The 12,443-nt window shown below is 41.4% G+C and overlaps 1 protein-coding gene across 1 annotated transcript in view; it reads right to left on the bottom strand.

Moving 5' to 3' along the window:
• Nucleotides 1-701: 701 nt before the first annotated feature.
• Rida (reactive intermediate imine deaminase A homolog) overlaps nt 702-12,443 on the bottom strand; it is a 15,730-nt gene continuing 3,988 nt past the window's right edge. The window contains exons 2-6 of the mRNA XM_021217245.2: nt 5,225-5,330; nt 4,338-4,392; nt 3,496-3,564; nt 2,475-2,530; nt 702-1,210 (exon numbers count right to left, since the gene is read on the bottom strand). Coding sequence (XP_021072904.1) covers nt 1,148-1,210; nt 2,475-2,530; nt 3,496-3,564; nt 4,338-4,392; nt 5,225-5,330 — 349 coding nt within the window. The 3' untranslated portion in view covers nt 702-1,147. The remainder of the gene's footprint in view (nt 1,211-2,474; nt 2,531-3,495; nt 3,565-4,337; nt 4,393-5,224; nt 5,331-12,443) is intronic.

The following is a 12,443-nucleotide window of genomic DNA, read 5'->3' on the forward strand; positions in this document are numbered from 1 at the left end:
AATCCCTAGAAACTACATAGTGGCTCGCAACCTTCTATCTTCAGTCAAGGGTGATCTGATGCCCTTAGCAGGCATTGAACACATGGGTACAAACACATGTAGGAAAAGTACTCATACATAAAAAATAAGGCTTTCAAAAATAAACACATGATAATATGCAATCTAATTACAACTGAAAAAACTTGAAAGCCAGAAATAAACTTGAAATAGCTAGAGATTTTTCTTTTTTAGATTTTATTTATGTATATGTGACCTATCTGCATGTACACCTACATGTCAGAAGAGGGCATAAGATCCTATTATAGATGGTTGACAGCCACCATGTGGTTCCTGGGAATTGAACTCAGGACCTCTGGAAGAGCAGTCAGTGCTCTTAACCTCTGAGCCATCTCTCCAGCCCAAAACTTCAGAATTTCTACTCACCCTTTACTAGGTAGTAGTTGTTTTTTGTTTTTTGTTTTTTGTTTTTTTTTTTTTTTTTTGGTTTTTCGAGACAGGGTTTCTCTGTGTAGCCCTGGCTGTCCTGTCCTGGAACTCACTCTGTAGACCAGGCTGGCCTCAAACTCAGAAATCTGCCTGCCTCTGCCTCCCAAGTGCTGGGATTAAAGGCGTGCGCCACCACTGCCTGGCTACTAGGTAGTAGTAGTTTTAATGTATAATTAAACTGTTAACAAAATAAGAGAACAAAATTAAAAGCCAAGGGAAAGTTACGCATCTGTTTTATTTCCATTAAAGCAATATTATCTGTATAAGGTTTTGCTCCGCTTGTTCCCCTGGTACTACTCGACTCTGAATGTCTCAATTTAGTTTCTTCTAACACGAGAACTAAGTACCTCACATGAGTAAATTAATATGATTTAAGTAGATGTGCTCCTTACTACTTCTCATGTACAACAGCCCATCTTCCCTTCTGCTCCCCATCTCAGTAGCTGTGCACCTCTTCTCTCACACCCAGCAACATAAGTGAAATTAGAACATCAGTCACTATACTGAATAATCTCCAATTAATGTCAAATCTCCACATATTTGATCATTTCCACAATAACTTCAACCATTCTGGTCATTTTTATACTTCTCAGCATTATTTGTAAAAATTAAAGTGTGAAAGACATTCTAAAACCTCCGGAGTCAGCATAAGCATGGCTACTTATAGTGATGCAGTGGTGAAAGGCCCCTGGACAGCGATTGCTTCGATTTCAATTCGACTTCCCTGTAAAGAAAACAAAAGTCACTGTCTCAATCCTTTAATGCAAGTCAAGGTTCAATAACACATGCAACTACTGGCAACATGTATTTTTACCATTAGTCTTTTCACAGTAAGCAAGGATGAGAGAGAATTCACTAAGACCCTACAACAAGTCAGGCTACCATGCTAGGCACATTTATCCATTAGCTCACTTGATTCCCACAGCAGCCCTGGTCATAAAACAAGGCACTGACCTCAGAAAGGCCGGCAAAGTGGTCCCACATCACAAAGACTAGCAGTGGATAATAAACCCATGTCCTCGGGTCCCAAGTATAAGCTTTTTCTAATACACTCAATACTTTCAGTTTGACAATGACCTTTCCCAGGAACAACAAACTAAAGCAAGAACAAAAGACACTCTGAGGTAGTTCTGTTACACTCTGCAGGTGTACAGTGTGGGCAGGAGGCATAGGAAAAGAGACCCCAGTGAGGGAGCACCACAACTAGGATGGAGAGCACTTCCCAGTGAATGGTCTAGATTCTTCATAATAGGAGAGTCAGGCAAATTTGTTTTTATTAGGTTCCAACTTTCTTTTTTTTTTTTTTTTTTGGTTTTTTTTTAAGACAGGGTTTCTCTGTATAGCCCTGGCTGTCCTGGAACTCACTTTGTATACCAGGCTGGCCTCGAACTCAGAAATCTGCCTGCCTCTGCCTCCCAAGTGCTGGGATTAAAGGCATGCGCCACCATGCCCGGCTTTGTTTTTATTAGGATAAACGGTAATACTATCCAAAATCTCTGGCCAATACTCCAAAATACAGTCGGAACTAGCAAGAGCATTAGTTTCTCACCTTGTGGTATGAAGGGCTTCCTTCAGTGAGAACAAAGGCTATCCAAAAGTCTCCACGTAATTCTACGCTGTGCTACATTTTCAGAAGTCCTTACTGAAAGGCAGACACTGAGGCATGAAGTCAGACCGCAGGGGGAAACACAGTGGGGCCCAGCAATCTACACTCCTCCAGTAACATCACAACACAACTGCTCTTAAGGTTTTTCTTATAATTGAAGTCATCAGACTGTATCCGACGGATCATGTCACGCCCATGTGCTGCTTTGTACGATTTTTTTTTTTTTTTTTTTTTTAGCTTTTTCCAGATCACAACAGTGATCAGGTATTGACTTTTAGATTCTGTATTTCTGACAAATAGGAACTGTATTAATTTTAAGTTTCCTTTCAAAGCGACAGGTCTCATGTACTGTGTGTGCACTGGCATTGTACCAGGTACTTACTCTGGGTAAAGCAGCGACTTGGTAAGCAGCCCTGGCAGGAAGGCTACCCTGGAAATCTGAATGTAGAACAGTATCAGGTTAATCTCTAGACATGGGCCCTTACTCAGCAAGAGAAGCAAGAATCTGGGAACTGTCTCATGGCCTGGTCTGTTCCCACACACAAACGACAGAAAAGCTTGCATTTAGATTGTCTGACACGATATTCTGCCACAAGGTTTTATGACCTTTGGTACTTTTCTAAGTATTTTATAAACAATGAAACACATAAGCTGGCACCCTTGTCTTATAATGATGAGCATAGGTTTGGTCTTTAAAGTGATTCCTATGAACCAGTTATCAAAACTGGGGGTGGTTCCTGATCTTCTGCGGGGACTTCCCTGTGAACTTTAACCTTCTGTGGTCATGTCTTCTGCAGAGAATAACAGCGAAGTTTTTTTCACATTACACCTTCATTTCATCTCACCAGGGGACAGGGACTCACTTTCCCTGCTATGGCGATGACAGCAATAGGAGCATTTGCTTGGAGCTTAGACCTTGCCAGCATCTGTTCTAAGTGCTGTACAGGATAATTAATGTAATCATTCCAACAACCCCCTAAGGTGGCAGAACCCTGTCCTCACTTTACGTAATAAAAACTAGTATGGAAATGTTAAGTAAGTTCCCAGTGATTTGGAGAGAGCCACAAGTAGGTAGCTAGACCATATCTTAGCAATAGTAGTAAGTCTGTATGTCTAAAATGATTTAGGGGAGGCTTAAAAAGCCAAAGAAACAAATAATAAAGTTAAATTCTAGGAAAATGAATATGTAGAGCTTATGCATATTATATTTTTAAGAACTACGACAGAAATAAAGATCTTTTTCACAAGGGCATACTACTACTGTGTTTCCAACCAGATAATGGATTGTGACAGGACAAAATACCATTTTAACATCTCTGTCACTTTTACTTGACAATGATACATTTATACCAGCAGACTTATTTCCCTTTAAAAGTAAGTGAGAATAAAGCAAAACCACTTACATGTTTTATAGATCTCATTGACGGTGCCAAAGTCATTTATGTCAGCCAGTAAAACAGTTGTTTTCACCACTAGAAGACAGTTATATATATATAATTTTTTCTTCATTAGTTTTAGCCATTTCATCAAACTCAAAACAAGACTTAGACAAACAGTGCATATCTGGGCAGTGGTGCATGCCTTTAATTTCAGCACTCAGGAGGCAGAGGTAGGTCAGCCTGGTCTACAAAGTGAGTTCCAGGACATCCAAAGCTACTCAGAGAAACCCTGTCTCAAAAAAACCAACAAAACAAAACAAAACAAAACAACACCCCCTAAAACAAACAAAGCAAAACAAAATTCCAGTGTATGATTTTTATGAATATTCTGATAAAACCAAGACTAAAGAAAGGAAACAGTGTTGTTTTTTAGACCATTAAAAACACAACCTTTAGGGCTGGAGATGGCTTAGGGGTTAAGAGCACCTGGCTGCTGCTCTTCTAGAGGTTCTGAATGCAACTCCCAGCAACCACATGGTGACTCCCAACCATCTATAATGAGATTTGGTGCCCTCTTCTGGTGTGCGGGAGTATGTGCAGGCAGAATACTATATACATAATAAAAACAAACAACCCCATAACCTTTACCAAAAAAGACATGCATACCCAGATTGTTGGCTATTATATGTCCTCCACAAAGACCAAGGACATACCAAACACACTTTAACAGTGCTGGGGGTGTGGCTCAATGGTGGAACACTTGCCTGGCATGCATGAGGCCCTGAGTTGGATCCTGAGTGTGGCAAACAACACAAACAGACAACAAAACCCACCAATGAACAGGGAAGAAAGACCCAGTTACTCACCATTAGTGAAGTCACAGCCTGCGGCTTTCAGAATCTCACCCAAGTTTTTAAGAGCCTGTGAATCAAGTCAAGAAAGGTCAAAGATGATGCTGTGTAATTACTTTAACTGATATTGCCACAGAAGTCAATTATGTACTGGCTTTCCGTTAGTGGACTAAATCTTTCTGAATTGTAGTGAAAGTTTTTTTTTTTTTAAAATTTTATTTTTTATTTATTTTTTTATTTTGTAGGAATACTGGGATGGATATGGTATCGTACTCGGGAGGTTAAGGCAAGAGGATGAGCCCAAGATCACCTATGACTGCATAGTGAGTTCAAAGCCGCCTAGTTTATAAGAGACCTTGTCTCAAAAATTAAAACAACCCCTAACCCCAATCAAAATAAAACCTCAAATAATCAAATCATCAGTAATGAATTACATATCCATATTTGGGGAGAGGATGGAGGTCAATGGCCCAGAAAATAAGCTCTCCAATCCATCTGACACATGAGCATTTGATTTTGGTAACACAGGTAATACGCAGGTTGTTTTCTCTGTTGTTAAGCCACCTGAAAGGGGCTGCAGTGATGGCCCCGGGTAAGAGTACCTGTTGCTCCTGCAGAGGACACAGTTGGATTCCCAGCACCCACGCGGTGGTTTATGACCACTTGTAATCCCAGTGCCAGGGAATCCAACAGACACACATGTGCTAAATAAACATGCATGCAGGTAAAATATTTATATACATAAAATAAATAAAAGATTTTTTTGAAGTCTTAGACTGAATAGTGAGTAGCTGAAAACACATGTGATCATGGCTCAGGGTCAAAGACTGTCTCCACTGTTCAACATTACCATGTAGTGTTACATGGTGAAACGGGGACCTCTCATGTGCAGGATGGCTTACCTGTTTAGCTTCTTCTACTACCCCTCCTGGCACAAGCTGTCCACTGGAAGGATCCAAGCCTACCTGTCCAGAAATGTAAATGGTCCTGTCCACTAGCACAGCTTGGCTGAAATAAACAAAAGCCAATATATATATATTAGATAACATAAAAGCCAATGCTAAAATAGTAATTTAATAAGATACAAAAAACAAAAGTTGTAAAATAAAAAAAAACTGATAAATCTGACATTTACTAAATTAAAATTTTGTTTATTGACATCTTTTTTTTTTGTTTGTTTGTTTTTGTTTTTTGTTTTTTCGAGACAGGGTTTCTCTGTGTAGCCCTGGCTGTCCTGGAACTAACTCTGTAGACCAGGCTGGCCTCGAACTCAGAAATCCGCCTGCCTCTGCCTCCCGAGTGCTGGGATTAAAGGTGTGCCCCACCACGGCCTGGCCTGTTTTACATTCTTAAAGATGTCAGTAAACAGCCGGGTGTGGTGGCGCACGCCTTTAATCCCAGCACTCGGGAGGCAGAGGCAGGCAGATTTCTGAGTTCGAGGCCAGCCTGGTCTACAGAGTGAGTTCCAGGTTAACCAGGGCTATACAGAGAAACCCTGTCTCGAAAACAAACAAACAAACAAACAAACAAAAGAATGTAAAACAGTCACAGGTTGCAACAAAATACCTTTTGCCTTGATGATACTGGACTAAACTTCTGAACCTGTATGCCAGCCCCAACTGAATGTTGTCCTTATAAGAGTTTCCTTGGTCATGGTGTCTGTTCACACGGTCTCTTCACAGGAATTAAACCCTAAAACACCCAGTATTATTCTACCCCTTAGGCAAATATGTAAATGAGAATTAAAACACCCCAAAGCTTCACATGAATGTTTGGAAACAACATTCCAATAAACAAAACAAACCTCTGCTGAGTCCAACAGATGACGACACATTGACGGACAATTCCAACAAAGACAAAATAGGAGCAGTGAAAAAGATGACTGTTGCCAGGTGTGGGGGGGGGGGATTGACCGCCAATGCCTGAGGCCAGGGTGGGGAATGACCGCCAATAAAACTCAGGAATGTCTGATGGCAATGGAATGTTAAAGACTATGAAGCTGGGAGATGGTGCCGAAATCCCAGCTCTTGGGAGACAGAGGCAGGCAAATCTCAGTGAGTTCAAGGCTAGCCTGGTTTACAGAGCAAGTTCCAGGACAGCCATACATAGAAAGAACCCCTGTCCTAAAAACAAACAAAACAAACAAAAACAAAAGATTGTGTGCCACACCACCTCCAGTAGGATCAGTGTGCCACACCACCTCCAGTAGGATCTGTGTGACAAGTTCCACAGATTGAGGCAGTTGACCTCAAAAGGGGGAGACCTCCTGGAATTGGCTGTGGAACTCTTCACTGGAGAAAAACTATTGAGCTGTAGTTCTCATGGCAATCTGTCTGTTTTGTTTTCTCTTATTCCTTTTCTTATTTACATGTTCTGGTAGCCTAGGCCAAGGTCTTAAGCGAGAATAATGGGTAAGAAACTATCCCTAGAGATGGGGTCACTAACATGACCTTAACCCCAGGGAAACTAACCCTTTACTTTTTAAATCATTTACAAAACAATTATGAGAGAGAAAAATTTTCTCAACAATAAAATTTCATATGCCTACATGTGTCATCGGAGGTGGGTTTTGGTATATGGTAAAGAAAGCCTTAATTAGAAAGAATTAAAATAGTTTAAATTTATGTGTTGAAGATTTATAAAAAAATCAGGCATTAGATGTTAAATAATAATTGACCATATGGGGCTGGAGAGTTAGCTCAGAGGGTAATAGCACTGACGTTTTGTTTTGTTTTTGTTTTTTTTAGTATAGTATAGAGTTTATTCAGGGTATGAGGAGGGGAGTTAAGAGGGCAGTAGAGGCAGGGAGAGGAAGAGAGAGGGGGAGTAGAGAAGTAGAGGAGTAGAGGCTGGCCGTGAGCACGTGGCGGTGGGGGGAGTGGCGAGGGGACAGAGTGGGAACAAGAGAGCAAGAGAACAAGAGAGAGCACTGACTGTTAAAGATTTATTAACCTGTTCTTGGAAATATGCCACTAGCCTTGGATGACTGCCCCTACTGAATAGATCCTTTTAGAATTGTTATATTTTGATGATTTATATTAATAATGATTTTACCTCTTCTGTTTTTGATTGTTTTACTGGATACAGTTTCTAAGAGATATTTTTGTGCTTTACTGTGCCAAATGATTTTTGTTGGTATTTGTGATTGTTTCATTGGATACAGTTTCTAAGAGATGTAATGTTTGGTTTTTAATGTATAAAATTCCTTGCTTGGGAGCTGCAAAATACACTCATATTCAAACTGCCTGTGTTTGTTTGTTTGTCACCACCGCATCCTTACCCACCTGGCCTCGAGAACCCACATCCCAGGGACCCCCATACCTGGCTAGGGTGGTCCATGACAATTGTGTTTATATGAACATGACTCTGTCCATTGATGAAAACTCACAGAACTTTTCAAATGAGTGATTTTAATAAGTCACTTATATTGCAATAAAACAATGAAACAAAAACTCACAGGAACCCTTAAAAAAAGCTGCCCAGTGGAAGAATAAGGTTAGTCACTGCTTGTTGCATGCCTATAATTCATTTTTGAGAGCACGTCATTGTACACAGCGCTTACTGTGAACTTCCATTTCTCAGTAATTCTTTTAACAGAGACTGTATTCCCACCCCTCTGGCTGCCTCTCTCCACTAGATCCCAGGGTCTCCTTAAAATGCTACTTTCTTTTTGGGGGGAACAGGATTTCTCTGTGTAGCCCTGGCTGTCCTGGAATTCACAGAGATCCTCCTGCCTCTGCCTCCCTGGTGCTGGGGATTAAAGGCATCTGGCTCAAAATAGTACTTTTTTGGGGGTGGGGTGTGCCTTTGCTTTTGAGGCAAGGCTTTATCATGTAGCCCTGGCTGGCCTGAAACTTGTCGTGTATTCTAGTCTGGCTTAAATTTACAGTAATACTCTTGCCTCTGTCTCCCGAGTGCTGGGTTTTACAGTTACGTGCTACCACAGCACTTAGAAAAATAAGAGAGTTTTAAAGGAAGTTTCTATTTTCCTCCCCCCACCCTTTTTTAAAAGAGTATCTCGCGGAGTGCAGTCATTATGCAACTACAGATGACTTTGAACTTCGAACCCTCCTACCTCTGCCTCCCAAGTGTTGGAATTACAATCGTACATCACCACCTGGGGCTTTAACAAACTTTTTTGTTTGTTTTCTTGAGATAGTGTCTCACTATGCAGCTCTGGCAGTTCTGAAACTCACTACCCTTGAACTTGCAGTCTTTCTGCCTCTGCCTCCTGAGTGCTGGGACTAAAGGTGTATGCCAGTGTGATTGGTTTAAGGAATATTGTGGCAAGTCCTACTCTGATTCTACCTCCAGAATAGACTGCAAACTTTTGGGGAAGGGTTTTTCTGTGTAGCCCTGGCTGTCCTGGAACTCACTCTGTAGACCAGGCTGGCCTCAAACTCAGAAATCTGCCTGCCTCTGCCTCCCAAGTGCTGGGATTAAAGGCGTGCGCCACCACTGCCCAGCGGGATACAACATTTTTGTAGCTGTGTAGGGCCTAGGTGATTCTCTGCATGGCTCTAAGTTGAAGTCTTGGGGAGAAATGGGGAGGGAGACTTCTCTCTGCTCTTTGTTCATAGTACTCTCAGAGCATGTTTTGTTCGCAGTACTCTCAGAACATGTGGTCATACATTAGGAACAATTATCTGGCTTAACATTCACCATTTGTTATTAGCTTACATGATGGAGGAAAGTTTAAAGTTTCATAGAGAAAAGTCAGTATCTTATCTCTTGTTTTTGCACCCGTAGTGTATATCTTCTTTATGACCTTCGGTTAATGGTTTCTGTAACCCCTTGGAATGCACCATAAGTTTTAAAAGTCTGTTGTTACTGCAAAAGCAGTTAAGCAGTTCTGTTATAAAAGGAGCTTGAAGGCAATTCAGAAACAATGGTAACCCTTGCATGCTGGACGTTGCTGCAGAATAAACACTCTTTGTCTTTGCATACTATCTGAGTCTGCGGTCTTCCTTCAGTGATTTTTTTTTTTTTTTTTGACCCTTACATTTGGTGTATTGGCTCAGAATGCTGGGGTCCCCCTTGACTCCAATCAGTGATTAGGGCTGGGTTTGTGTTGTCTTTGTCATGTTCTGAGTAGCCTTTTGTCTTCCTCAGTGTGGGGTGATTTATTTTCTTTTGTTTGTACAACCTGGAGGCCAATAGAAGTAAGGCAGATGCCCTATAACTCCCTCCTGGGGTGGGGGGGCTCAGAGGATGCTCCCTAGCCCCCTTCAGTTGGAGACAGCTCCATTCCCACCAAGGTCTTGGTGGAAGTTAACAGGTTCTTCCTAGCTGGTGGAGCCTGACACAGGCTTTGGTGGAAACTGACAGGGTTTACCTTTCTGATTGGCACAGCCCATTTTTGGGGATAGGCTGCTATAAGCTTACTTTTCTGAACTCCTGTAGGCTTGTTTTCATGTTTCTGTTTTAATTGTTCCTTTTTCTTTAGAACTACCACGGGGTAGACCACCAGCTTTCCCCACTGAACCTAGTCCAGTCACACTTCAGGACTTCAAATACCTGTTGGGGAATTTGTGCCTAACTGTTTGGGTGGGGAGAGACTTTCTTTTTTTTCTCAGTAAAGAATGGTCAGCTTTCAGTGTAGGATGGCCTAAGGAAGGCACTTTCTACCTCCCTACGACCCACTTGGTTAAAAGTATTGTGTATGGAAACCCTGGACTCTCTGGGCAGGTCCCATATGTCACTGCCAGCATCTGGTAGAGAGTCCTCCTCCTTGGCTGAGACCTTTTCTACCTCCCATACTGGAGATTTTGCAGGTTTAGGAGACGGAACCACCAAAGAATCAAAAGCCAGCAGTCCTATTCCCCTTGGCTCCTGAGGAAACCTCCTTCCTGTCCCTTATTACCCTATCCTGGTGCATGCCCAACCCTTACACAGGAAGTGCTGGAGGTCAGTTCTGACAACTCAGAAAGCACAGGGTTCTCTGGCTTTCTTTTACCCATATCTTTAAACAGATAACTATTGAGCTTGATAATGTGTGAGCTTTCCTCAGGTTGAATAGAATATTGGTTAACACTATAAACACACCCCCACGCTGCCCTTGTATAATTAGGCCACCTGCACTAGGCCCATTACAAAATATCTTCAAGTCTTACAACATCTGAAAGAGTTTAAGCTCAAATGCATTATCAATAATAGAAACTTTATGATAGTTAAAAAAAATACATTTATTTCCAGAATATCAAAAGTAGTTATTGGAGCTGAGACTATTTGCGTTTAAGATCGAAACGCCCAAGGATTTAAAGAGATTTAGTTAAAAAAAAAAACAAAAAAACAAAAAAACAAAAAAACAATTGACTATTCGATACTTCCTAAGCTTAAGAATCCTACTCCTTCAGTTGTAGGTTCCAGAAATTGTTTCCTAATGTTTTCTTTTTAACTATTTTGGGGCTGGAGAGTTGGTTCAGTTGTTAAGAGCACTTACTGCTCCTGCAGAGGACCCAGGTTCAATCCCAGGCATCAACATGGTGGCTCACAACTATATGTAACTCCAAGCCTAGGGGATCTGGTACTCCCTTCTAACCTCTTCAGATATGTAGTACACACATATATTCATGCAAGCAAAACCTTCATATACATAAAATAATAACCTAAATCAATCTTACAAATAGACTTTTTTTTATTTATGTGTATGTGTGTTTTCATGAGTGCATGCCACATTCTGTGTGTGGGTACCCAGAGGTCAGAAGAAGGTATCAGGCTCCCCTGGACTAGAGTTACAGATGGTTGTGAACCACCCGATGTGGGTAGAGGGAACCATACTTGGGTTCCGTGCAAGGGCAGGAAGTACTCTGAACTTCTGAGTCAGCTTTTCAGCTCCTAATTAAAAGAAAAATGCATTGTATTTAGTGTGTGTGTATGTGTGTGTGTGTGTACATGCGTGTGCTCTCGCTCACTGTAGTAGACCTGTGGAGGTCAAAGGACAAACTGCAAGAGTCAGGTCTCTCCTTCTGCCATGAAGGTACCAAACTCAGGACATTGGGTTTTGGGATACTGATGCTTTTATCTGCAGAACCATTTCACTCATGCGGGCTCCAAAACTTCAAAAGTCTTTTATTCTACTTCCTGTCCAGAAATACATTGGGCATGATGGTGCAAACCTATAACCCTAGTACTCAGGAGGCTCTCAAGTGTGGTGCCAGCCGGGGATGTGTAGTGAATTCTGGGCTGTCTGGGACCACAGTGAGATTGCCTGAAAAACAAACAAACAAATACCACACAGAAAACACCTAAGTGAAAGCAAACCAAGCCCAAGATCAGGGGTAAAACTTTCAGAAACATTCCAATTAAGTTTCAAGTCATGATCTGGGCCACATTATGGCAGTGCTAATAAAACAGAAAGCCACTCAATAGCACTGGTGTTGCAATCCCTCCAAGTCTGTCCTCAGTATCCTAAAATGTGCTGAGTTGTGCTTAGCTAATCAGTAACAACACTCCATTCATTCCTAATGCTGAGGACTAAAAAGCCCAGCACATTAGAATTCTCTTGAGAGAATCCAGAATTTCACAAAGTGAAACAAACTTTATACACTAAAGACTTTATTTTTGGGAAATAGTTCCCAAAGCATATGTGCACACAGAGGCCAGAAGTGGGCATCAGGAGCCTTCTTCAATCCTTCTCTACCTTACCTATTATATTGAGGCAGGGTCTCTCATGTGAACCTAGAACTTGCTGATTTGACTAGTCTATCTAGTCAGCTTGATCTGGGGAGTTTCTGTCTCTGCCTCTCATATACTGCTATCACAGGAGGGCTACCACATACTGTTTACGTAGGTGCTTGGTAGGGATCAGACTCTGGTCTCCAGGCAGGGCAGTTCTAAACAGGATGAGGGACTAATTGTACAAGGGGCTGTTAACAGTGTTAACTAATGCTTCTGAGAGGACATCGCACATTAACAAGCTCAATAGTTATCTATCTGAAGACACAATTTGGTTACCAGGCTTCGGGACAAAATATCTCTTCGCTACGGATGTCTTTTGTTCTGAAGTAAAGGAAGTAATCTTCTGCGACTATCACCAATAGCTGAAAGAGTAGGATTAGGCCAAGCAACAAAAAATTTACTTCTATTTTTTAAAATTTATTATTATTATTATTATTATTA

This window comes from Mus pahari, chromosome 17, assembly GCF_900095145.1.
Source record: "Mus pahari chromosome 17, PAHARI_EIJ_v1.1, whole genome shotgun sequence".
NCBI classification, from domain to species: domain Eukaryota; kingdom Metazoa; phylum Chordata; class Mammalia; order Rodentia; family Muridae; genus Mus; species Mus pahari.